The sequence below is a fragment of the Pezoporus wallicus genome, unplaced genomic scaffold, assembly GCF_028554395.1.
Source record: "Pezoporus wallicus isolate ANWC-B61680 ecotype Strahan unplaced genomic scaffold, APGP_CSIRO_Pwel_v1 contig_14033, whole genome shotgun sequence".
Classification (NCBI taxonomy): domain Eukaryota; kingdom Metazoa; phylum Chordata; class Aves; order Psittaciformes; family Psittacidae; genus Pezoporus; species Pezoporus wallicus.
Window position 1 is genome coordinate 191,621 of NW_026636703.1, and position 24,897 is coordinate 216,517.

Here is a 24,897-nt window from a genome sequence, read left to right on the forward strand (position 1 = left end):
GTGCTCCAGCCACTTGACTTACACCGAGAGTCAACGTGCACAAAGGCAGATGGCCGCAGGACAGCGCGCACGTTCTGCTGCAACGCAAGCCCAAAACAACAGCATCCCTGCCCTCAGTGCTGAAGAAAGGACTTTTCCAAAGGACCCACCCTTGTGCGCACCCTTAAAAACGAGGATTTTGCACCAAAAAAAGATAAAATACCAAAACCCCACCTTGCACGCGGTTAATATTGTGACAGAACCACACAAAGCTTTCAAAACAGAGATTATTTTAAACACTTGCCCTGTTTTTCAGTGATCTGATGTCTATTTCCATGGAAACCACATCCAGCCGCTGAGCTGCTAGGACTGGGAGAGTTTTCTGCTGGAGCGCCTTGCTGGGCATGGGAAGAGCCATTTTCCAGCAGCGTGTTAGAACCTTCCTGCGTGCCTGAAGGGGTCTCAGAGTCCAAATGCTGCGGCTGCTTGGCCCTTCAGGTCGTGTCTGGTGCAGTCACAGGGCTCCTGGCTCAATAGCAGCGGTGGCTGCACAGACAGCACACACAACACGTGTTTTTAAGTGAAACATCTTGAATGCTTGGATTACATTGCATGAAACGCTGCTGAAGACAAAGCAGCCAAGAGAGCATGCCATCAGCCTCTGTTTTACTTGATTGTTGATTAATTGTCATCTGTGTAGATCAACAGTGTGTTGGATGCTTTAATATTAATGCTTTTTAGTCAAATCAGTGAGCTTATCCTAGGATGATCTCAGCATTTCCCAGAGGAAACAAGGCTTCCTGGGCTCAGGGCTTTCTGTTTGGTACCTGTGTGACTGCCTCCAGTCAGCCCTCACCCCCTGAGAGACGATGATGAAACACCATTTGCCACCACTGAGGAAGGGATGCAGGCTGAGATAAACCCAGGAATCACGCAGGGGCTGTTCTCCGTGATTTCCATCTTATTTCCTGGGCTTCTCACGGGGGGAGGGGAAAGGGAAAAGGAAAAAAGGACCTGAATGTAACTTACGTTCCTTTGCAGGTTGGCTTTAAAGCCAAACCCGTTCCTTTCAGATAAGAACTCGCTGATGTAAAAGGCAACCTGGTTTATTGATGAGAGGCACAGAGCTGGGGTCTGTTCTCAGCTCCGGCGTTTTCCATGCTGAGCCCCTTCAGCGACCACTTTACAACACCTGCCACGGCTGTTTCCAACTTCAACCCAAACCGTTGAGCATTATTGAGGTACAAAGAGAAACAGTGGCTCCTGGCAGCTGGGGAGGCACAGAGGCGATGGCAGGTTTGGCTTCGTTGCAAGAGCAGTTTTATTTTGGGACCGTTTCATCAAACCCATTTATCTCTGTGGAATTTATTTTTGTCTGATCTCGAGCAGAACGGAGAATATGAAAAGCTTTTATTTCACTTGCATTTGATTTGTGTTCGTCGACACATCTACCACAGCTCTAAACAGACTCCTCTTCCCAGCAGCGTGTGGCTGTGGCAGGTTCTTTACCTACTGAATTCCTTATCACCAACAATAATCGCTGTAATTCCAGGTTTCCCAAAGGAAAAGAGCAAGCAGCAGCAGGAGAAGTTTCCTCCATCATGTCACTGTTTAGCCCCAAAACAGGGTTTGAGATGGAAGATACCATTTCAAACCCAACTCCAACCACATCAGCCAGATGAATTTCTGTATCTTGAGGATAACAAAGGACCACAGCAGAACCTGCTAAAGATATTGCCTGAGTAGAAAGAGCCAAAGACTCCATAAATTAGGAATGTGTCCTACCCTCAGGATGGATCCGAGCCAGGGATAACTGCACCCACTTAAACCATTGCCCTTGTGCAACCCAAGTCATGCCACAGCTCAGGGGGTGCTCAGGGCCCCTTGGTCCCACACACTGTGCTCTCAGTGGAACAGGTCCATCACAGCCCCGTCAGAACACTCCCTGTACGTGTGAATTTAGGACGTGACATGCTCAGATTTAGCATCGAGATTAAAGCGTTTCCTCTCTGGGCTTCTCAAAACATCCCACAAGGAGTCTGACATAACCAGGAGACAGCTCAGCCCACAGCAGCTTTGTTAACTCGCAAAAATATTCCATCTCCAATGAGAAAATGTGCTTTCTGAGCATTAAATTGCCACCCTCAAGCACTCATGGTGGAAGGGCTGACAGCTGTTTGCTCATCAGAGAGTATTTTAAAGCACTTTGGTAAGTAATATTAGCAAATATTTGCTAAGACTGGCAACAGGCACTGCATTAGCAAAATTCATCCCAAAACCAGCAACCCAATACAGTGTTTGACCCGAGTCAATCAGCTGCAGTGATTTAATAAATAACCTGCTAGCGGAGATAGCCGTTCAAAGGAAACCTGTTCTCGGCAGCAGAGGGGACATTTCTTTTTATCCACGTTTCCTTTTATCCATGTTTCCTTTTATCCATGTTTCTCAGTCTTTGCATTAACATTCAGACAAGTCTTTCCCACACCGCAGCCTCCCCCTCTCCATGCCGGCTGTTCCCATCCGCTGCTGCCCGAGAGGCCTCACAAGGTATCAGTGCTCCAGAGGTCTCACTGACCTCCTGGTTTAACCCAAATGCAGCCGAGGAGCCCATAGAACTGAAGAATAAACCAAGACTTTTGGGGAGACTTCTGGTCTCCCAAAGGTAAGAACTGCTTAAGGAAATTGCTGTTGACTGGAGGTATCTGAGCGGATGTTGTGTTTCTGCTGGCAAACACCATGAAGGAAATGTTCCCTTCGGAACAAATTTGCACTTGCCAATGAGCTGTTGGAAATGATTTAATTGTTTTCAATCAGGCAGCGAGAGCTAGGAAAACATAAATTAACTGCTTCAATATTGGGGCAACATAACCCTGAAACGTCGCACGCGTGAGCACCTTCATCCTGGCCACACCAGGATGCTGAATGAGATCTGGGTTGTACCCAGCCTGGCAAAGGAACAGCACAATTCCCTTCCCAGCCTGCTGGGAGATCTGCTGGCATGTTTTTCATTCTTTGTTTCCTAGGAAAGTGATGGAACAACTTGTGTATCTCCGAGTAGCTTTCTCCCCCAGCTCTTAGGTTTGGGAGGCAGTCTCTGCCCCTCCGATAAACATGGATAACAGCTCAGTGACATGAATTCCACAGATTTCTTGAGAACAGATGGCTGGGGAGAGGCAAGAGCGAGGAAAAGACTTCAGCACAAGCCCAACTATTATTAGAGCCCAAAGACTTCACACCAGCGGGAGCTGTCACAGCCACTCCCAGGAGCGGGTACAGTTTCAGAGCTGGTTGTTTCCCCCATGGCACCAGCAGATCCTCCAGGACACCCATGTGCAGTTGTGCTCTCCCAGCACCCCCATCCCAGATCCATGGGGATGCTGGCTCCCACCTCCGCTACGTCCAGAAGCACCCAGTGAAAGACCCTGAGGTCTCACATTGCTCCCCCTTTGGGAGCAGGGAGCCTCGCCCCATTTCTCTGCATCCTTGCTGCTTCTCCCTTTCTGCTCCCAACAGGAGCTCACAGATTTGCATTTCCCATATGGAGCACCAGGAGCTCTGCTATTCACGGAAGCCCATAAACAACTCTGCTGAGGGCTCAAAAATAACTCCGCTGCACGGAGCTGCACCTCCCAGCGCTAGCGAGGGGCTGGGAGAAAGCACGAGGAAAGGGGGTTATGGGCTGGGGTTGGTTTGCTGCGTGGGAGCCGAGAGGAGATGCACTAATTAGATCTCCAAGTGTCAGAGTCAGCCCCTCCAGCTGGGGTAGAGCAGAGACTGTGATTTTGACAAGCGATGCCTCGGGAAGCCATAAAATATTCAGCAGCTATAGAAGGTTCCAGTAAAGACGTTGGCTTTGGCTCTGTGCAAATGAAGTGGGGACACACACACACACACACACACACACACAAAAGATGGGTAAAGCACTAATTGCTCCCCAGTTCCTTGCATTGAAGATATGGATTGGGCTCTACCAGCAGCTCAGCAAACCCATTGTGTTAGAATACTAACCTGGCATGATAGAGTTAAAAATATACCCTGTCAAGACAAAATGTAGCTTGGAAGTGTCACAATGGGAGGAGTTCAGGGATGGAAATCCTCTTAAAGGAATACGACCTCTCCGATGTCAAGTAAACAATATGGATGAGCTTGTACCAGCCCCTGTTCCCACTAAGAGCAAACGGGAGGATGATGCTCGGTGCAGGGCTCTGGGCTCTTTGCTCTCAAAGCTGTTTCACTGACAAAATCAATGTCAGGGAGCAGGCTTCAGTTATCCTTGAGGGAGCTCCTGGGAGCAGGAGGGGTTGCGGCTCTCAAGACCCTGGCTTCCTTCAGGCTGATTCCAATCAAAGGCAGGGATTGGAGGCATCCCCCGCTCCTTGCATCCAGCCCCAGGTAACACAGGAGATCCTGACCTGCCCAAGTGCCACACCACAGCTCAATGTTTTAGGTGCTGTTTACGGGTGAGATCTGTCCCCAACCGTCACGACACCAGAATAAAATGTGCCTTTCGCACAGCATTTGTGAGCCAAGGAAACAAGTCCCTGTTCTATCATGGCACCTTTTAACTTGAGCCCAGATCTACGCTTCCACACCTCCCCTCCCAGCTCCACCAAGCATTCTGCATAAAAATGGGTTAATTCCCACTCCATCCCACTGGCTCTTCACCCACTGCCTGGAATCAGCAGCACCGGCACGAAAACAGCACCTGCACTTCACATTTGCTCAGCGTTTGATCCCTCTTTCCCCTACTAATTGGAGTTCATCATAGATCAATATATATAGTAAAAGAAGAAAGAGCAGGCACATCCAGTGCAGAGGGGAGCACAGGCAAACAAAGCCAGCCTTTCTGGAGCAAAAGCACATCCCTGTCTCCTATGCAATAAACCAGCAAACTGCTGCCATGCACTGAAAGCCATACTCCTGTTGTGATTCAGTTTAATTAGAACCAAACCAACCCCCAGGCCTTGTGTGATGGATGCTGTTAGAGCTGCTCTCAGGGTGAGGAGATGAAGGCATCCTGAAGCAGGGGGGGGGGGCTGGGAGGGCTGGTGCCGCTGTGTCCCATGGGATGGGTGCTGACAGTACCAGCACCTCCCCACACCCCGGTCCAGGGTGAAGGCGTGAGAAACAGGGTTTAAAAGGAGGATGGGACATGTGGGTCCTTGCTCTCCCCTCCCCTCGCATTGGGGTGAGGAGCAGGAGCATCCACAGGGCTGAGCTTAGCATCCTAAAATGGGGGAAATCTGGGAATTGAGCAAACCCCATCCCTCCCATCTGTTTCGGGGTTGGTTTTGGAGTAGTCTGGAACTAGAGAGTCCTCACACAGCCCCTTCTCTCCTGCAGCACCTCAGTTTCCCTTCTCAGCCCTTTTTTCCTCTCTTTATTCAGGAACCATGGTCAGTAACAGACAGCTCCAGCCTGAAATGGGGCTTCTGCTGTTTCAAAGCCCCAGTTGCGCCCTCAAAACCCTTGCTGCTGCTGGCCGAGAGAACAGGAGCCCTCCTAGCCTGCAGCATCACACCCACAAGGCCAGGGGACTCAGCAAGCATCGTGCCTGCAACCCGGCCCAGCCCATGCAGCAGAGCCCCAGTCCTGCCCAGTGACCCAGCCAGGAGGAGCTGGTGCTTGAGGAGGTGACAACATTGAGATGAATTCCCTGTGACTCTGAGCATGGGGGCTTCCAGCTCAACGCAGCCTGGAGCTGATGATCTACAGATGATAACTGGTGAGCACTCAGATGGTAACGATTCGCTTTGGGGATGGAGAGACTTGATCTTTTCCTTTGGAACTGCACCCAGAGCAAAGCTTCCATTTGCTAATGGAAAACCCGACACATAAATGAAGCATATACTCACCCACCAAAGGAATCCAAGGAGCCCTGCTCCAGAGGGTGCTGCCGAGGCTGGTGAGGAGTGGGGTCAGGATGCACCTGCATCCACACTGGTCCTCAGGGCTGGTCTCATGGCTGGACACCAGAGCTTGTGCAGCTCTCACTGCTTGCAGGGCCATGGACATTCCTCAGCCATTGTGAATCCCCCTTAGCTCTTTCCTGGCAAATACAAGGAAACCCCCCCACACACACATACACCCCCCCAACAGTGTCCCAGTCACTACAAGGAGGTTTTAGCACGTCTCAATTTGCATTCATTAAATCAACGGGGAAGTTGGTTGAGTAAATGAGGGGGTTTTTAAGCAGCAGCAGATGCTGTGGCGGGCTGAAGCCGGTAACTCCGGTTTGCTGCCTGTGTGAGCAGCGGGATGGGATGGCATGGGATCTGCGGGAATCTGGATCTGCCGGAGGGAGGGAGCCGCCGGGAGGACGAGCAGGGATGGGGAGGGTGGGAGGAAGACTCAGCTCTGAGACACCAAGAGCGGGTCCGTGCCGACATCTGGGATTTCAGCCCCGAGCCGGCAGCATGGAAAGCTTTGGAGCTGAAGCGGGTCGGAGCGCAGAGGTTGCTCTGCGGAGATAAGCTGTGGGGAAGAGGAATGCGCCCATTCAGAGCACAGCCATGGAGCAGGCATGGCTGTGAGGGGAATACAAATGGGCAGCAGGTTCTTGTTTGTTATCACTTTTCAGGCCACCGGGTGGAATATTAAAGCAGCTCGGACATGGAGATGCTCGGCTGGAAGTAAACCCATTCCAGTGCACAACCCTCAAACAGGGGACTTGTGGGTGGCTGCCCCCCTGCCATAACGGGGCTGGTGTTTCCTTCCCACTTCCCTGGGAAGCAACCCCCCCTTTGTGGATAAACCACAAGGCACTGATGGATTAAACCCTTGCTGGTTCACGTTCAAAACTGAGCTTCTGCATTGTGAGGACACAGCAACCAAGAGCTGGTGCTGGTGGCAGAGCCCATACCAGGCTAACCCTTCACTCCTGTGCAGCCCAGGCAAGTCCAGAGCAGCCCGAGCCCCCCCAAAAACCAGGGGTCACTGCTAGCAGGGAATGATGCTCTGTCCCTGCCCATGGCTGGCCTGGGAAACACTGGCTCTGGCAGAGCTGCCCCAGCCTCTTTCTTTCCAACCTCCCATCAAAGCAACCCAAGCAAGCTGGGATGTGGGGAACTCCTTCCTCGTGTGCTGCATCCTTCAGGCACGCTGCCTCTGGCCCCCGGGCTGGAGGATACAATGGGGACATAGCTTCAGGCTGGATTTTAGCGCAGGTGCCGTCGGTGAAGTTGGAAAACGCTCAGAGAGGGCTCCTGCACCACCACATCCCAAGAGAGCAGAGCAGGACCGATGGTGTCTGCCCTGCCCAGGGGACCCCAGGGCTCTTTTGGACTCTCTTCTGGCAAGGTTTTCCTCCAGAGCACAGTGAGGGACAGGTCCTGGGCACAGAAGCCATCTCTGGGGCACGGAGCAACAGGGGCAGGCAGAAGGAACCTGCCCAGTTCTTCACTCGCACTGGGATGGGAATAAGCAGCTGTGAGCCTGAGGGACAACAAATGTCAGAGGCACCCTCTGAGCACAGCCTCAAAAGCCCTGCATAATGGTCTCGAATTCATAGCCTGTCTCAGCTGGGCCATGACAGGGCTGCTTCCCTATAGCTGCCAGCACAGATCTCGGCCATGCTCATTCAGGGAGGAAAATGGGATTTGATTTCTGCACCAGTCGCTGTCTCTCAGTGTTAAAATGGGACCTGATGGGCTCTGTCCATCCCCCGAGGCTGCCCACATGACTCATCACATACATCAGCCCTGCATGTCCCCAGCCCACCCTCAGCATCTCAGCAGAGCAGTCCTGAGGCTCCCGAGCTGCAGGCCCCAGCCTGCTCCCAAGGCTACAGTTGTGCTGTTCGAGGTGTAAAACACCTCAAATCAATCAGTCTGGAAGCCTCAAAAGCGCTGCTTTCTCCGTGGTCCTGTTCACAGCAGTCCTTTGTGTCCCTGAGAGCAGAGGAGACATTAATGGATGATTCCTCTGCTGCTGCACCGAGCTGTGTCCTGCCCCTGAGGCCATCCTGGAGCATCAAAGAAGGAGGACACAAACAGCTCAGCAGCAGTGAGTGAGGTGCTGCTTTTCCATTCCCCTTCCTTCCCCTGGGGAAAGGCTTTGCCGGGACCCGTGTCGCCCACTGTCACTGCCCTGTGCTCCCAGCAGGAATGCCATGCTGGCAGCGGTGGGACAATGACAAAGCAGATGATGTGCCAGGAGCCTGGGTGTTCCCAGGGGCAGCATCTCCCATCACAGCGCCAGTGAGGACCTGGGGCAGCATCTCTGGTGGGGTAAATCCACGCAGCTCTACCAGCTTCAGCCTCACAAAGTGCCCCTTGCTCCAACAGCTCCGGTGTCACCCAGGAATGTGCTGTAGGCATTTCCACAGTGCCTTATTCCCACCACCACCATGTGCCTGTTTGCAGCACCGTTCTTCATGCTGCAAAGCCACGGCCGGGGGCAGCTGTCCCCATCCCTGTCCCCCCCTGATGCTGAGGATTGGGAGGACACTGCAGAGCTGGGGCGGCACTGGGGATGTGTGAGGAAGGGATCAGTGTGGGGCCCTCCGCCAGCGCCGAGCATCCACGGAAGTACAGGGGGAGATGGGGTCTGCACCCTCCCAGTGCAGAACTACACCTCCCAGTACGCACCAGGCCCTCGGACTACACCTCCCAGTATCCCCAGCCCAACGACAGCTCTCAGAGCTCCCCCCAGCGCCGCCGGACACCATCGCAGCCTCCCGTGCTCCCGCACCTCCCAGTGCCGCCCCCGCAGCGGCTCCCAGTAACCGTCCCAAGGTCCCAGGGCTCCCCCCGCTCTCGGTTTCCCCCCGTGCCCTCCATTCCCCGCTCCCCAACCCCTTCCCTCCGTACTCACCCATGAACCGGTCACAGCTCCCAGCGCGCCCTGCACTGCAGCTCCCGGTGCCACCCGCGGATGCGCGCTGCAGCTCCCAGTGCCCCCAGTGCGGGGCGCAACCCCAGTCCCCCCCCATCGCACCCGCCATGGCCGGGACCCTGCCTCTGGCTGCACCCGGCAGCGTTCCTGTCCCCATGTGCCCCCCAGATCCCCAGAGGTGCCCCCGGGATTCCCGCTGCCCGTCCCCAACTTCCCTGTCCTCAGTTAATCCGCTTTCTGCAGCTAAAGCAGCCCTCGGCCCCGTAATCCCCTCCGTGCCCAGGATTAATTCCATACAGGGCCAGGCCCGGCAGACAAATATCCACAGATTCGGTATAAACCCATCCGTGCCAAGCAGCCCCACTCCGGCTCCCACTGCTCTCCCCTGGGTGCACAGGGAAACTGAGGCACGGGTTGGGCACCGAATGGGGCTCTGGGGCTGACACTGCGTGTGGCAGCGGGTCCCATCTGGCTGCTGGGGCAGGGAGAGGGGACCCCAGCCATACCCACCAGCACAGCCCCCCGGGGGGCCCTGCCCTATGTGGAACCCGGAGCCCTGTCCCCCCGCAGGCTGAGCCCAGTCACGTCATTACATCCACGGGCCCGTCCTGCCTCGCCCGGCCGGCGGGGCAGGGCGGAGGGCGGCTGGCGCTGCTGGGGATGCCAGGGTAGGGTGGGAACGGAGCGGCGAGCCCCGGCCTGCCCCTGCTGCCCGCGCCAGCTCCCGCAGCGGGGCTCAGCCCCCAGCACCCCGCATCGCCCCAGCAAAGCCGCTCGCAGGGGCTGCTCGGGGCCATCCCGCTCCCGCCCCTGATGGAGCCCTGCAGGACACGGGTGCGGGGTCCCGGTCCCATGGGTGTCCCCGGGGCAGAGCTGCGGCCGGCTCTGGGGCTGGCGGCGTTGTCCCCGCGCTGGACTCGCACGCTGCCTGCTGGGGTGCTCTTCAGGGGGATTAACTCCGGCCACGCTCCCGCTCAGCTCCTGTCCCGGGCAGGAGCATTCACAGCCGGCTGCGGCCGCTTGATGCGGGAGAGGCGCGGGGGAAGCCGAAGGACCCCGCACCCGAGGGCTCAGACCGGCGGCACGGCTGCGTCCCCCGGGTCACCGGCACCGCGGGCGGGCGGCGCAAGGACCCTGCGGAGCTCCCCGCCCTCGGGGTACCCCCACCGCCCCGTCCCACGTGGGCGCTCTGCGGGCGGCGGGGCGATGCCAATGGGAAGCCGCCGCAGGAGGATGCTCCGCGGGACACGCCCACGGGGGGGCCCGGATAGCCAATGGGAAGTGGATGGGCGGGGTTAAAGGGTGAATGTTGTGGTTACGGGAGGAGCGGGACGCGGTGAAACCGATGCGGGCGGGGGGGGAACAGCGAGCCCCGGGGTGCGGGACAGGCAGCGCGGAGGGTGCGGGACAGGCAGCGCGGAGGGTGCGGGACAGGCAGCAGGGCAGGGCAGGGCAGGCAGCGCGGGGAGGGGGCTCGCAGGCAGCCTGGCAGGGGCGCCACGAGCGGTGCAGGCAGCCGAGGTTCCGCACCCGCAGCCGCAGGTCCACGGGGACAGAGCCCAAGGCAGAGGCAGGCGGACAAGGGGGGCCCACGGACCCCCAGACTCACACACACACCCCCCCCGCACCCGGCCAGGGCTGTGCGGAGCCTCCCGCAGCGGCAGCGGCTCCTCCGCGCGGCCGCGCACCGGGAGCCCGGCACCGCGGCTGCTCCGCAGCCTGCCCCAGCCGGGAATGCAGCCCCGAGCCGCGCGTCGAGACGTCGGGGCACGGCGGCCCGGAGCCCACCGGGGGCTGAGAGTCCCCAGAGGTAACGGGAGCGGGGAACCAGCGGGTTGGACGGGGACGGGGGGGTCCCGCCCTGAGGAGACGCTTGTGGTGCCGGGGCCGGTGGTGGCCGGACGGTGACGGCGCGACCTCTCCCCTTCCCCAGGGATTTGAAACTGGGCCAAGCGGGGATGGAAATGTCATTGTCACAGCACGGGGGCCCAGCTCAGTAACCGCTGCGCTGCGGGGAAGGGAGCGGGACACGGCGGCACCGAGCCCTGCAGCCCGAGAGGGACGGCGCAGCCCTGGTTGGAGGGGGCAGCAGGAGGGCTGTGGGGTTCATCCACGCTCCCACGGGCTGCAGAGGCCACAGGACGATACCTGCGGGCCGGGAGCCACCCCACGACCCGCGTGGGGTTTTTGGGACATCGGCCTTTTGACCAGACTCGGGCCCAATGAGGAGCTGGAGCCACGTGTGAACCTATGCAGACCAGGAAGAAATACATTTTCCTTGCTTTGCTCGCCTCTTGGCTCCTCGTTTTCTTCTTTGGAGGGGACCAACTGCGCCGTTTCGCTTTCTTTTCCGAGAGGAAAGCTGAAGCCCAGAGGGATTGGCCCCACTGGACTGATCAGTCCCTCCTCAAAAGCTTTGCAAACCCCGAGGAGCTCCAGAGCGATGGGGATCCCTCAGTGCCCTCACCCCGGGAGCGGCGGGCGGCACAGGTGAGCATCTACAAGAGCAGCAGATGCCGGATGGAAACCTGCTTTGACTTCTCCAGATGTGAGAAGCACGGCTTCAGGGTGTTCACCTACCCCCGGGACAGAGACCAGCCCATCTCAGAGAGTTACAGCAAGATCCTCACCTCCATTGAGCGCTCTCGCTACTACACCCCAAACCCCGAGGAAGCTTGCCTCTTCGTCCTCAGCATCGACACGCTGGACCGCGACCATCTCTCGGGTCAATACATCCATGATGTTGATGAGAAAATCCGTGGCTTCCCGCTTTGGAACAGTGGCCGCAACCACCTCATCTTCAACCTCTACTCGGGCACCTGGCCCAATTACACTGAGGACCTGGGCTTTGACATTGGTCAGGCCATCCTGGCCAAAGCCAGCTTCTACACGGAGAGCTTCAGGCCTGGCTTTGACATCTCCATCCCTCTCTTCCCTAAGGACCACCCGCAGCGTGGTGGGGAGAGGGGGTGGCTGTATCAGGACTCGGTCCCCCCAAAGAAGAAATACCTGCTGGTGTTCAAAGGGAAGCGGTACCTGACCGGCATCGGCTCCGGCACCAGGAATGCGCTGCACCACATCCACAACGGGAAGGACATCATCTCCCTCACCACCTGCAAGCACGGCAAGGACTGGGAGAGGCACAAGGACACGCGCTGCGACAAGGATAACGTCAACTATGAAAAGTGAGTCAGAGGTGGGGTGGGAAAGGGGGTCTGCTGAGGAGGACACCCCACAGGTGCCCCTGCCTCTCTGCTGGGTGCAGCTGTGCCCGTCCGTGGTGGCTGGGTGTCCAGATGTGGGGAGAGAGGAAAGTTTTGGGGTCTCCAGATATAATGAGGGTTTCACAGTGAGGAGGGAGGCGCTGATTGTTCAGGGCTTTCCTATTCTGTATTAAAGCTTGATTAATCTGGTGAGAGCGGCTCTTATCTGCAGTCACTGCAGCCACCTCTAATATGATTTCCCTTTTCCTAACACTGATGAATGATGCTTTTCTTCACTCCCCTTCCACCCTCCCCTAACATAAACATTTCTCTTGGAGATGAGCCTGAAACATCCCCCCCACTGGTTCCACTAAAACTCCTGCAAAACTGGTGGGTCCTTGGGCATCCCAGTGTGAACAGCCCTGAGCTCCCCCCGATATGGAGGGGTGGGGGGACCGCTGCGTCCCTCCTCACAGGTGGGATGGTGTGTGATGGACCTTGGCAGGAGAACGGGGGAGGGGGGGGGAGACAAAGCTTTGTGAGTTTGGGGAGCTCCGTGCTGCAGGGACGCACACTGGCTCCTTGCCTCCCTGTCCTGCTGCTTGGGACACGCCACCAGCTGCCCGGTCCAGGGCTGGTAAACACAGATCCCATCCCAACGGTGACAGGCAGGTCCCTGTCCTGCCGCCTGGGGACATCCCACAGCCACCCAGCCAGGGAGCAGATGGGGAGAAGCCGTGTTGGGCGTCATCCTCAAAGCGTCTTAGGAGGTGCCAGGAGGTAAAAGTGGAGCCGGGGTGCTCCCGGCGCTGGGATTAGCAGGGGCTTTGGGGCAGCTCGGGCATCACAGGACGGTGGGAGATGCCGTGGGCTGGCAGGACAGGGAGCCCAAGGTCAGCCCCGCAGCATGCCCAGGGTCCGTGGGCTGGGAAATGCCCTTCTGCCCAGCCCAAGTAATCCGCTAACGCTGTTTGAAGCGCGGGGAGATTTGCACCTCTCCCAGAGTGGCTTTAGGCAGCAGATGGGGAACTCGTGGCACAGGACAGCGTGCTTGTGCGTGACCCCGTCTCCACCATCCCGCTCGTGTCCATGGGGCACCCGGGCAAAAAGCCCTCAGCATCTTCATTGTGCAGGGTCTGCTCTGCCCGACCTCACACAGGGGTTTATGCCCTCCTGAACCGGGACAAGATGTCCCCAAAGCTAAGCAGACTGATGATGGGGACAGGCAAAGTGAGACCCCAGCTACCCCATGGGGATGTCCTTGTTTGCCTGGGGCAGCGGGAGCCGGTGCGGTGGAGGGCAGTGTGGGGAGTGGAGGAAAGTCGTGCTGGGAGTCATCACCCTCCTTGTGCCTTGGGGGGCTGCCTAAAACAAACCAGTTCTGTGCCGGGATAAAGGGTGGCTTGTAGCAGCGCTGCAGCCCGGCCCTGCTGCGGGCTGCCCCAGCTTGAAAGCCATTGGAGCAGGTTGGGAAAAGCTCTCCGGAGCTGATGGCTCCTCGGTGGCACCGTGCCCGGCCAGAGCCACGCAGGGGCCATGGGGGAGTGGGAACGCAGCAGGCGCCTGTCCCAGCTCCTAACAAAACAAGGAAGCCCTGACTGCGGATTACCCGGAAACCGCAGCGCGTCAGGAGCGAAGTGTTTCCATCGGGAGGTTCTGGCCCCGCAGCCCGGCCGGCGCCAGCCTCCCCACGGTGCCTGCCTGCGAGGGGAGGGTGACCGCGGCTGGGCTGCCCCCCCACTCCTTTCCGGCCTCCTCCTGCTGCCCCCCCCCAGCCCAGGAGCTGGGAGCAGTCCCATGGAGGTGCTGGCGATGACCACAGGGGTTGGGGTCCCCATGAGCAGGTGGCAGCAGGGCGGCCCCAAGGGTGAGCACCGGCAGGGGATGTCGCTGCTGTGGTTTCATGGTGATGGGGGAGATGTCTGGGTCCTGTTTGAGCTGCCCTCACCCTCGTGGCAGGTCACCGAGGCAGGAGCTAAGGTGTTACAGAGGCAGGGTGCTCTAATGGGGTTTTCAGCATCCATTGGAGACATAGGGGTTGTTCGTCTGGTGCCAGGTCTTGATTGTAAACCCCTGTGCCTTGGCACTGGGGACAACTTCCCACCTCTCAGGGTGCCAGGATGCTGCAGGGTGCTCCAGCACCCATGGAGGCCACACATCCTCAACCCCCAGGCTAGACCCAGCCTCACATCCGCACGACGGGGACACCCTTGCCCTTGGGGGACCAGCACATTTCAAGCAGCACTTCGGCCTCATGCTCACCGCTGGCTGGACCGTGCGCACCCCAGGACCCAGCTGCCCCATCCCTCCCTCCCTCCGTCCCTCCCTCCCCTTGGGCAGAACAGATGGGGTCTGTCCCAGCCTAACATTGGATTTTCCGGCCGGCCGCAGCCGCGCCGCTCCCCACCGGCCGCACAGAAGGGGCTTTCATAGCCCCATGGTGCGAGCGCGGCCGGGGCCGGGGCCGGGGGGGGCCGCGCTGCCTGCGCCCCGCCGCAGCGCCTCGGGAGGCAGGGCTGGTCCTGCCCGGCAAGTCCGGGCACGGCACAGGAGCGGCCGCAGTTTCGGGCTTGGGGGTTCAGGCGCCGGCTTTGCGCGTGGTTTCGTTGCGGGTGGGTGGAGGGAGCCCTCAAAGGACACCAGGGTCCGATCCTGACCCCTCCTTTTTCAGCAGTGCGCAGACACATCCCTCCATGACCCAGTGTGCCTCTGCGTCACTGGCCTGGTGGAACTGAGGCTGTTCGGAGCCAAATCAGCACAGATTGGTCCTAGCACTGCCCTGGGCTGGCTCCTTCCCCCCTGGCAGGGATGCTCACCCTTGCTGGGTGCAAGCGAGACCCCAGATGCTCACAGGTGAGGCTGAGCCTGACTCTCACCCCATCTCCCATCCCAGGTTTGACTACCAGGAGCTGCTGCACAACTCCACCTTCTGCATTGTGCCCCGGGGCAGGCGCTTGGGCTCATTCCGCTTCTTGGAGGCACTGCAGGTACCACGGGGACAGGGGACGCCCCTCCCTGGGTCCGGGGGCTCTGTCCCAGCCTGTGTGGGTTCTGCCACAGGCTGCCTGCATCCCCGTGCTGTTGAGTGATGGCTGGGAGCTGCCCTTCGCCGAGGCCATCGACTGGGGCAAAGCTGCTGTCGTGGGCAATGAGAGACTGCTCCTGCAGGTACCGCGGCCAGATCCTGCCCCACACCGGACACAAAGGGTCCCCCGGTGTTGATGGCAATGGTGGAGCCCCCAGCCAATCTTGGGGGTGAAACCTCCTCAGCCCTCCTATGGGCTGGAGGAGAGGGGGTCCCACCCCAACAGCAGCCCTGGAGCATCACTCAGCTCAGGGAAGGGAGTTTTGAACATCTCAGGCCCAAAGCCCTTGGGGGTCCTGGGCCAGATCCTGTTCCAGGGAGAGGAGGGGGCAGAGCTGCAGTAGGGCAGTGGCTGAGGGGGGTCCCTTGGGATGGCACGGAGGTGGCAGAGGCAAGGCAGCCCTGCCAGGGGGCTGGGGGACACTGAGGTGAGAAACAAGCCCCCCCCTTCCCCGGTGGCACAGATCCCCTCTGCCGTGCGCTGCATCCATCCGGAGCGTGTGCTGGCTTTCCAGCAGCAGACCCAGTTCCTGTGGGATGCGTACTTCTCCTCTGTGGACAAGATCGTGCACACCACACTGGAGGTGAGCCCCCGCCTTCGAACTTCCCCCCCGCCCCAGCCCCCGGGGTCACAGCCGGGGTGCTGGGAGCATCTCTCCGGCCTCTGGCAGATCATCAAGGACCGGCTGCTTCAGCACCGCTCCCGTTCGCGCTTCCTCTGGAACACGCTGCCCGGGGGGCTCCTGGCCCTGCCCGACTTCTCCACACACCTCGGGGACTTCCCCTTCTACCACCTGCAGCGCGGTAGGAGCCTGCCTGCCCCAGCCGAGCGCGGCAGACCCAGTGCACGGCGCAGCGCTCACCCTCTGCCTGCCTTTTACAGGGTCCAGCCCCTCCAAGAAGTTCACGGCTTTCATCCGAGCCACCTCGATGGCGGGGTCCCTCTCTCAGCCCATGCTCAGGCTCATCCAAGCCGTGTCCGGATCCCAGTACTGCGCCCAGGTACGGGAGCTGAGCCCTGCACCGCACCCGAGGATGCGGCAGGAGGGATGAGGCAGGGTCCTGTGGGCTGGGAAGGGTGCGGGTGTGTTGGGGGTGTGAGGGGGGTCTGGGGGGGATGCGGGACCACCCGGGGTTTATTCCGGTCCGAGGTGCCATGAGATGGTTTTGGGGTGCGGGGGGGGCTGGAGCAGGTCCTGCTGCAGGGCTGGGGGGGTCTCAACCGCGGCCACCGATGCACCGTGATGGGTCAGCCCAGGCAGACACCCCGGGCACGCTGGTCATCCCCCTGCAGATCCTGGTGCTGTGGAGCAGTGAAAAGCCGTCACCGCCGAGTGGGAAATGGCCCCAGACCGCTGTGCCTCTGACTGTCATCCAGGGCAGGAGCAAGGTGAGAAGAGCTGGGGTGATGGCAGGGAGCCGGGACATGGTCGAGGAGCTGGAGCAGCCACCCCGTGGCACATCCCAACCTGCCTCCTCTCCCTAGGTCAGTGACCGCTTCTTCCCCTATGCAGCCATCCAGACGGACGCTGTGCTGAGCCTGGACGAGCACACCAGCCTCTCAACCAGTGAGGTGAGGCTGTGGATGCTCAGCAGTCACCACGGGGCTGTCAGGGGGCTGTGTCTGCTGTGTCCATGTCCCCCTGCCCAGGGCACACCTCTAGGGGTGAGCTCCCTCCCACAGGTCCCTGCAGGGAAGTGAGAGCCTCCCCCCGTCCCGTGCCAGGTAGACTTTGCCTTCGTGGTGTGGCGCAGCTTCCCTGAGCGCATCGTGGGCTTCCCTGCGCAGAGCCACTTCTGGGATGCTGAGCAAAGGCGCTGGGGCTACACCTCCAAGTGGACCAACGAGCTCTCCATCGTCCTCACCACCGCTGCCTTCTATCACAGGTACCCAGCTGTGGAAGGGTGCTGGTGCTGGAGGGCTTGGCTGCATCCTGCCCCCTCCCTCTCCCTTCCCAGGTATTATCACAGCCTCTTCACCGAGTACCTGCCGGCGGGGCTGCGGGAGCTGGTGGACGGCCTGGCCGCCTGCGAGGACATCCTGATGAACATCCTCGTGGCCGCTGTCACCAAGCTGCCGCCCATTAAGGTGGCCCAGAGGAAGCAGCACAAGGAGGCAGTGCCCCAGCAGGTAGGGCGTGAGGATGGGGATGCAGGGACGCCCCTGGCAGGGGAGCAGAGCCCCTCACCCCCATGGTCTCCTGCTGCCAAGGGGCAGGGCACAGCTGGTGGCCAGCATCTCTCCCATCAGCAGGACTGCCTGGACCAGTTGGTGGACTGGTTTGGCTACATGCCCCTCGTGTCCTCCCAGCTGCGCCTCGACCCCGTCCTCTTCAAGGACCAGGTCTCCATCCTGCGCAAGAGATACCCACACTTGGATAAACCCTGAGGGCTGCTGGGGATTTGGGTTGGCTCCGAGTGGCCCATTCCTGGCGCATGGAGCCCTCCCAGAACAGTTGGTTACTGCTGACGGGGTTTTAACCGTTATTGGGTTTTACCAATGCAATAAAGGTGGGTGGAGAGGTGGAGGCTTGGCGGTGGCTGTGGGATTTGGGGAGTGGGCTGTACCCACTGGGAGCACTGATGTGTCGATGCACCCATGCTTCTACTGTTGGCACCCATCCGGGCACCCTGGGAATATCCTGTGGCCTCCCAGCCCTCAGCCCCTGGGAAGGGCGAGTCCTTTGGATTCCTGAGGGCAAACAGAGCGATAAGAGGTGAGAGCAGAGCACATGCGTTCTCCCTCCCCCAGGCTGGGATGGTTCCCCCCACAGCTCCAGGCACCCCATTGCCTTGCAGCGCTGCCCAAAGAAGGGAGAAAGGGTTGTTTGAGCTGCCTTTGCCCCGCTGAACAGGAACAGGAAAGACAAAACCTGCTGGCCTCCCTGCGGCTGTGGGGCTTCCCTCTTGCCTTTGCTCCTAGCAGACACCCGAGATAAGGCCCCGATGGTGCCAGACCCAACATCCCCACCTGCACACCCAGCCCTGTGCTGCAGTTTATTTGCCGCCGTCAGAAGCCCCGCTCGGGACACAAGGGGGCTGCGGGAGGCTCAGTCGCGGGGCGGCTGGCACTCCCGGCAGTCCTGCATCTCCTCAGAGTAGTTCTCCACCTGGATGGTGGTGGTGTGGAAGTGGAAGGTGCCCTGCAGCCGGGAACTGGCCTCCTCCAGCACTTCCTGCGCGCTGGCACCGGCATCTGCGAGGAGCAGGGGAGGGGATGTTGGCGTGCGGGTGAGCCCCGGCTCCATCCCCAGGGCACGATACTCACTGATGGCGACGTGCACCGAGAGCAGCGGCTGTGCTGCTGTCAGCGCCCAGATGTGGAGGCTGTGCACGGCCTCCACCCCCTGCACCGCCAGCAGAGCCTCCCGCACGGCATTGAAGTCAATCCCTTTGGGGGTGCCTGGGGAGGAAGAGCCCTGAGCGCTGGAGGGAGAGGAGCCATGGCACCCAGGGGCAGCCCTGCGGCCCAGACCCCCGCACTGGGTCCCTACCTTCCATGAGGACAAGGAGGACATCACGGAGGATGGACAGCGTTGTCCCAAGCACCAGTGCAGAGAAGAGGAAGGTGCAGGCAGGATCCACGTACTTGTACTCGGGCTGGAAGGGGTGGGAGAGGGTGAGGCCCCTCTGGCACAATCACCTCATCCCAAATCCCCACTGGCACCTCAGGCCTGGCTGAGGATGCTCTCCCTGTGTCCCCAGCACCCCCTTTGCCCCCAGTAGCCACCCAGACCTTAAAAAAGATGATGTAGGATGCTATGAGGACGCCAACACTCTGCAGCAGGTCCCCCAAGACATGGACAAAGGCAGCACGGACACTGGTGTTGGGCTGCTCACCGGCTGCCCCATGGCTGTGATGGTGCCCAGTCTGGTGCAGAGCCACCCCCATCCTGCAGGCAGGGCAGCAGTGACACCCCTGGGGGCACTGGGCACAGGGTTGGGGACCGGGAGGGCGAGAGCTGGCCATACATACACGATATTGACGGCCACGGCGCAGGCGGAGGTGATGAGCATCACACCACCCTCGATGTCGTAGTCATTCGAGAGCAGGCGCTGGGCCGCCAGGTAGACCAGGACACCCGTCACCACCCAGATGGAGAGCACGGAGACCAGGGCCCCCAGGATCTCTGCAGAGAGCCCCCCTCATTGCTGCTTCGCTGCCACCCAAGCCTGAGCACGTTCCTGGCCCAGGGCTTGGGGTGAGCACCCAGCACCCATCCCTGGGGTTGCTCCCTGCCCATATGCGTGGTGCAGGGGCTTTGCCAGGGCTTCCTATGCCCCCAGGGCTCCCCTTAGGATGGGCACCCAGGGGTGCTCCAAGTGCTCCCTGGGGTCTGCGGGAGCTGGACGGCAGCCCAGGAGTGCTGCTGCCCCGTTACCTGCCCGGTGCCAGCCAAAGTTCATGGTTTTGGTGGGGGGGCGTGAGGACACCCAGAGCGCGAAGAGGCTGATCATGATGCTGGCAAAGTCCGTCAGGAGGTGCGCTGCGTCCGTCAGGATGGCCAGGCTGTGCGCCAGGTACCCGCCTGTGGAGAAGGGGCCGTGGGGACACTGGGTTGGCAGTGGGGGGGATCCCACCCCACCCTGAGCTGGGCACAGATCAGGTCACCGCAGGCTCCAGTGGAGGGGGCCCACTGGGATGCTTCACCCCCTGAAAAGCAAAGGGGGGCCCTGCCTGCGGGGAATGGGAGCAAGAGGTGCTGCAGGCAGGCAGAGGGTGAGCCCCTTGGTGACCCCCCCGCGAGCAGACCCTGCGGCCACCACTCACCCACAGCCTCCCCAGCCATGAAGAGGAGGCAGATGCCAGCGGCCAGGTAGAGCCTCCTGCGCGCCTGCTGCTGCTGGCCGCGGGGACCGGCGGCCCCCCGCCTGTGGCAGTGCAGGCTGCGCCGCTGCCCCAGCTCCAGCGCGGAGCCCTGGCCCTGCACCGAGCCGAGCCCGTCCTCATGCGCGGCCCCCAGGTAGGACCTGCTGCGGGAGGGGGGCTCAGGGCGCGGGCGGTGCGGGGGACCCCGGCCCCGCTCCCCGCCGGAGCCCGCAGGGTCCCCGCCTGCAGCCCCGCACCGGGTCCCGGCCGCCCCTACCCGCCTGCCCCGGGGCTCAGCAGGTGCCGCTCCTCCTCGGGCGCTGCCATGGTCCTGCGGTGCGGGTGACCGCGAGTGTGGCTCGTGTGGAGCGGCGGGGTCCCGTGTGCAGAGGAGGCCGGAGCAGGGAGGGCACGGCCGGGCCGGCCGCAAGGCGGCTGCAGCGCTCGCCCCGCACCCGGAGCGCTGGACCCGCTGCGGGCACCCCTCAGGAGCCAGGCACCGGGGCATGGGCGCAGCCCCGAGGCAAGGGGAGGATGGAGCGTCCCCCGGTGCCCCCCCTCCAAAGGCACCCGGTGACCCCCTCCCTGCTCCGCCGGCTCATGTCCAGCCATGTCACCCCCCCGCAGTGACCCTGCCCTGGTGAGGAGCCCCATTTCCCCTGGGGCTGACTGCACAGCTTTGGATGCTGCCTCTGTCTCTGCTTGGCCAGGTGCCGAGCAGGAAACCGGCAGCTCAGTGCCAAGGCTATCCCCATGTTGCGGGGGGACTGGCACAGCCCAGGGCATCCTCAGTCCTCTGCCATGTCCCCAAGCCCGGGCAAGCACTGGTCCGGGGCATCCCATCAGTAGGAGATAAATCCTGCCTGTGACACCCCTGGGCAGGCAGCCAGCACTGCCAGAGGAGCTAATGAGCATGAAAATGAAGTGCTGGACCAGGAAGCATCCCTCTGCTGTGCCTGGTGCTGGCAGGGGCACCAGCAATGGCACGGGCTTGGCAAACCCACCTGCATCCCCAGTGCCCATCAAGCCAAGAACAAGAGGCGAAGCAAACAGACGCTCCCGAAACACCAGTTTTCTTTACAAAGTACACAAAATTTAAATCTATGACAATTATATACAAAACAAGGAAGATACAAAACGTGCGGAATTGTCCTGTTTGCACCCATATAGAAAAGTGTCCTGTGCTGAAGCAGGTGCTGGCTTGCGAGGCCACCAGACCCCATGGTGCTTCCCCTGTGTCCCGAGTCCCGTCGGCGGACATCCTGCACCCGCGACGTTCCTCCCGTGCTGCCAACGCCACTGCGGCTACTGGGGAGCTACAAGGGGAAGGAATGGAGGGATCAAAGGAGGTCCCATCCCCCCAGAGCTCCCCCATAGGTTCTTGAGGGTCCTGGGAAGGGGGGTCAGCTGTGCCACCTCTTACCCATCACTGTTCTTTCGGGTGCCGCATCCTCTTCCACCTCTTCTTCCTCCCCATCAAAGTACTCCTCGTCTTCCTCAGCTGCAAACAAGTGGCCAAATGTCACCATAGAGCCACTGGGAAAGGCAATGGGTGCCATCAGGGTGCTGGTAAAGGGGCATTGGGGTTGAGGACTGATTTACCAGAGTCGAAGTCCAAGGTGCGGACTGCCTCGGCGAGGTGCTCCAGGCTCACCGAGAAGGCATCCATGTTCTCATAGCCCTGCTCAATCTTCTCCAGCCTGTCACCCTTGGAGGCCTCCACGATCCTGGGCAGGGAGAACAGGGCCATGTCCCACCCTGCCCCTTGCCAAGCAGGGCAACCACAGGGGCTGGAGCATCCCCACACTTGCCACCCGGGTACCACTGGCAAAGCCCCCCCCCCCGCAGCCGAACCCTGCCCAGCTGCAGGGCTGAGCATCACCAAACTGAGCCCAGTTTGGGCACTTACGTTTTAATGAGCTGCTTGGCGTTCTGTGGGGAGCAAGAGGAGAGCAGAATGAAGCCACGTGGCAGCCACCGGGACATCCCCAAGCCATCGGGACCCCATGGGGGCACCAGCAGGGAGGTTTGGGGGTCTCACCATGAGGAAGGCAGCTCCCCCTGTCTCCTCCATGGCCTGCACAGCCGTCTCCACCAGCTGACTTGACTTCTCCAGCTGCTCCTTGTACTGGAGGATGAGGCCCTGGACGAAGCCCGTCTTGTGGCGCTGCTCACGGGTGATGCGCTGCAGCAGCTCCGACTTCTTCTCCTCCAGCAGCGCTGCCAGGGTGTCGAAGCGAGTGCACAGCTCCCGCTTGGCCGCCTCGCTGTTCTCCTGCGGGGACAAAGGGTGAGGGTTGCCACCTGTGTCCCTCGGCACCGGCAGCATCCCAGAGGCTTGCCTAGTCCGTGGGCTCCAGTCCCCTCCCAGCCAACCCAAATGGGCTGAGGTTTCACCCCTGCGTTTCGGAGGGCTCCTTTTCTCCCTTTCCTCACCTCGGTGCTCTGGCACGAGTCCTCCAGCTGGGAGATGATTGTCTGGATCCGGTCGTTCCCCGCCACCAGCATGGAGATGCAGTTGTTCAGCTCGGTCTGGGCAGGGATGGATGGACAGAAACAGCTTGAACCCCAGTGGGGATGGGGACATGCCCAGCCCCAGCTCTGCTCCCCCCACATCTCCCACAGGCCACGACCACTCTAAATATAGGCTGTCTCCTGGGCAAAGTCACACGGGGGCTATTAATACCGCGTGAGCAGGTCCCAGTGCTATTTGTGGCTGCCCCAGCTCAGCACATTGCCATGGGACAAGCCGTGTTCCCTGCATCGCCCCTCGACTCCCCCCACGGCACCTTCTGGCCCTGGAAGACGGTTTGCAGCGGGGCAACTTCGCAGTCTTTGTGGGCACCGAAGACTTTGCACATGGAGCACGTGGGGACCTCACAAGTGATGCAATAGATGTTTATGCGCTCGTCTTCATGCTCCTTGCACATGGGGTGCTCCCCCTTCTTCAGTGGCCTGCTGGAGAGAGCAGCGCAGCCACGGTGACATCCCCGCCATGGTGACATCCCCACTGGGGTGACATCCCCACTGTAGTCACATCCCTGCGTGATGACGTCCCGCCCCATCTCTCCGTCGTCCCCACTGTGGTGACATCCCCACTGATGCTGCACGGCCACCCCAAAGCCAGGTCCCCAGGGAAGAGGACAGATCCCGGCATAACCCCACACTTGCTCCATCAGGAGCCACCGACCTCCGTGCTTCCCTAAGCCCCAGGCCCGGTGAGTCCCAGTTTAAACCAGTGTGGCACTGGGCACAGCAGCAGCCGGCAGCGGTGAGCGGGGGGGTCCTGGGGCCCCGCTCCGGGCGTGCTGCACAAGTGTCTAATTTTAGCCTTGGGCTGCAGGGGTTGATTGTTGTCACTCAACATGTGAGTGGGGTGGGGGCACCAAGAAACCCGTGTGTGTGTGTGTCTGTGCAGCCAATGCCTGCAGCTAAAGTGTCCCCTCTGCAGCAAGGGGGGACATGGGGACAAGCTAAGCCGCAGAAGAAACCAGAGGCCAGCCCAGCGACCCCCCCAGCAGGCGCAGACACCTGCTCTGTGCCATCGTCCCCATGGCTCTCAAACAATATTTACAGTGGTTCAGGGAGCTTGGCAGGGGTCCCTCCTCCACCTTGAGATCCTGTGACCCCCCTTCCCCCCCCCCCCCAGCCCTTTTACTGAATGGGCCCCCCCCAAACTGTCCCCCTGCCCCTTATCAGCCAGCAGCACCCGCTGTCATGCACAGAGCTTGGATTTGTCCCCCACACCTCCTCCCTCCCACCAAACACCTCAGCCACAGAGCGCAGCAGGGGCAGAGCCTGCCAGGGACCCACTGCTCCCTAGAGCTGCCCAGAGACCCAAACCCCACTGGACAGGGGGAGGAGGATTTGGGTTGGGGGAGGACGATTTGGGTCAAGAGGAGGAAGATTTGGGTCAGGGACCACTGGGCCAGCAGAAAATCTCTCCCCTACAGTTTCTCTCCTGTAGTCCCAACCATGGTGCTGGGGGTCGGGAACTGGGCATCCCCCACGTCCCTGAGTCCCCATCTCCCCGTGTCCCCACTGGGGCAAGGCACAGGCAGACAGCCACAGCCACCCCGTGCCTACCTGGAGCACTCCTGCTTGTAGATGTCGATGATGTTCTCCACCAGCAGGTTCCTCTGCAGCCCATAGACACCGTGACGGTCCAGCAGCACCTCATGGCGGCACGACGGGCACCGGAACCGGCCCCCCGAAATCACACTGCCCCGGCTCTGCCAGTACGGGTTGGCAGCCTGCGAGATGCACATTAGGGCGTCCATGAGCATCCCCACAGCACCACGGCACCCACCCAGGCTGGGGTGGGGGGAAAGGGCGCAGGCACCCTCCTCTCACCTGGAAGACGTCGTTGGCACACTTGCGGCAGAGGTTGTGCTGGCAGGGCAGGATCACCACGGGTTTGCTGAACATCTCCAGGCAGATGGGGCAGATGAGCTGCTTCTCCAGGCTCTCCATGGGGTTGCCATCCCGCAGGATGCCGGCTTGGAAATCCATCGGCACAGTGGTGGCTGCTCTCTCCCGCGCTCGGCTGTCGGTAGTGCCCCTCGTCCCGCTATTTATAAGTGACTTCCCGGTCACGCCAGCGCCGGGTCGGGTGTCCAGGGAAGCATCAGCACCTGTCACATGGGACTGAGCCATCGGGATGCCACCGGGCGGTAAACAAGCAGGGGACAGGCTGTACGGGAGGCCCTGCCTGCCTGCGGCTGCTGGCAAACCCACCCCAGAGCGGGGGGTAAATGGGGCCAGGCTTGGCTGCACATCCCCGGGGGCAGTAGGGCCGGATCTTGGGAGTGGGGGTGGAGGCAAGAAGGGGTGAGCAACAGCCCTGTGGTCATTAAGACGTTGTGAGGGTGCCAGGAATGGCACAGAGCTGGGCCAGCGGCAGCAAGTGATGACTTATACAGAGCATCCCCAAAATGCGACCACTCCTTGGGTGCAAAAGCAGCCTCATCACGGTGCTGAGGCTG

General features: G+C 60.6%; 3 protein-coding genes across 17 annotated transcripts; 1 reads left to right on the forward strand and 2 right to left on the reverse strand.

Moving 5' to 3' along the window:
* The first annotated feature begins 10,558 nt into the window (after positions 1-10,558).
* On the forward strand, positions 10,559-17,918 carry EXTL1 (exostosin like glycosyltransferase 1). Of its 11 annotated transcripts, none has more exons than XM_057401212.1 (11): positions 10,559-10,624; positions 10,748-11,999; positions 14,911-15,004; positions 15,078-15,185; positions 15,567-15,686; positions 15,774-15,906; positions 15,986-16,104; positions 16,397-16,492; positions 16,589-16,675; positions 16,829-16,989; positions 17,062-17,917. In XM_057401212.1, the coding sequence occupies exons 2-11, from the start codon at positions 11,065-11,067 to the stop codon at positions 17,489-17,491; spliced, it is 2,283 nt and encodes a 760-aa protein (XP_057257195.1). In that variant the 5' UTR covers positions 10,559-10,624; positions 10,748-11,064; the 3' UTR covers positions 17,492-17,917. The 11 variants fall into 11 exon arrangements, 7 of the variants coding, with proteins under 7 accessions (XP_057257195.1, XP_057257197.1, XP_057257196.1 ...); XR_008971196.1 differs by lacking the exon at positions 10,559-10,624 and having other exon boundaries at positions 10,669-11,999; positions 16,833-16,989; positions 17,062-17,233; positions 17,414-17,918; XR_008971195.1 differs by lacking the exon at positions 10,559-10,624 and having other exon boundaries at positions 10,669-11,999; positions 16,833-16,989; positions 17,062-17,233; positions 17,354-17,487.
* Positions 17,919-18,054: 136 nt separating this feature from the next.
* Positions 18,055-20,312, reverse strand: SLC30A2 (solute carrier family 30 member 2). Of its 4 annotated transcripts, none has more exons than XM_057401223.1 (8): positions 20,190-20,312; positions 19,874-20,076; positions 19,485-19,631; positions 19,079-19,232; positions 18,839-18,995; positions 18,597-18,702; positions 18,371-18,505; positions 18,055-18,298 (listed from the first exon to the last, which is right to left on the reverse strand). In XM_057401223.1, exons 1-8 carry the CDS (start codon positions 20,237-20,239, stop codon positions 18,153-18,155), a joined length of 1,098 nt encoding a protein of 365 aa, XP_057257206.1. In that variant the 5' UTR covers positions 20,240-20,312; the 3' UTR covers positions 18,055-18,152. The 4 variants fall into 4 exon arrangements, with proteins under 4 accessions (XP_057257206.1, XP_057257207.1, XP_057257204.1 ...); XM_057401224.1 differs by having other exon boundaries at positions 19,874-20,073; positions 20,190-20,309; XM_057401221.1 differs by having other exon boundaries at positions 18,055-18,505.
* Positions 20,313-20,983: 671 nt separating this feature from the next.
* Positions 20,984-24,471, reverse strand: TRIM63 (tripartite motif containing 63). 2 transcript variants are annotated; one of them, XM_057401220.1, is made up of 9 exons: positions 24,266-24,471; positions 23,999-24,165; positions 22,702-22,867; positions 22,349-22,444; positions 21,954-22,187; positions 21,822-21,844; positions 21,515-21,639; positions 21,336-21,413; positions 20,984-21,228 (listed from the first exon to the last, which is right to left on the reverse strand). In XM_057401220.1, exons 1-9 carry the CDS (start codon positions 24,422-24,424, stop codon positions 21,218-21,220), a joined length of 1,059 nt encoding a protein of 352 aa, XP_057257203.1. In that variant the 5' UTR covers positions 24,425-24,471; the 3' UTR covers positions 20,984-21,217. The 2 variants fall into 2 exon arrangements, with proteins under 2 accessions (XP_057257203.1, XP_057257202.1); XM_057401219.1 differs by having other exon boundaries at positions 22,702-22,870.
* Between the last annotated feature and the right edge of the window lie 426 nt (positions 24,472-24,897).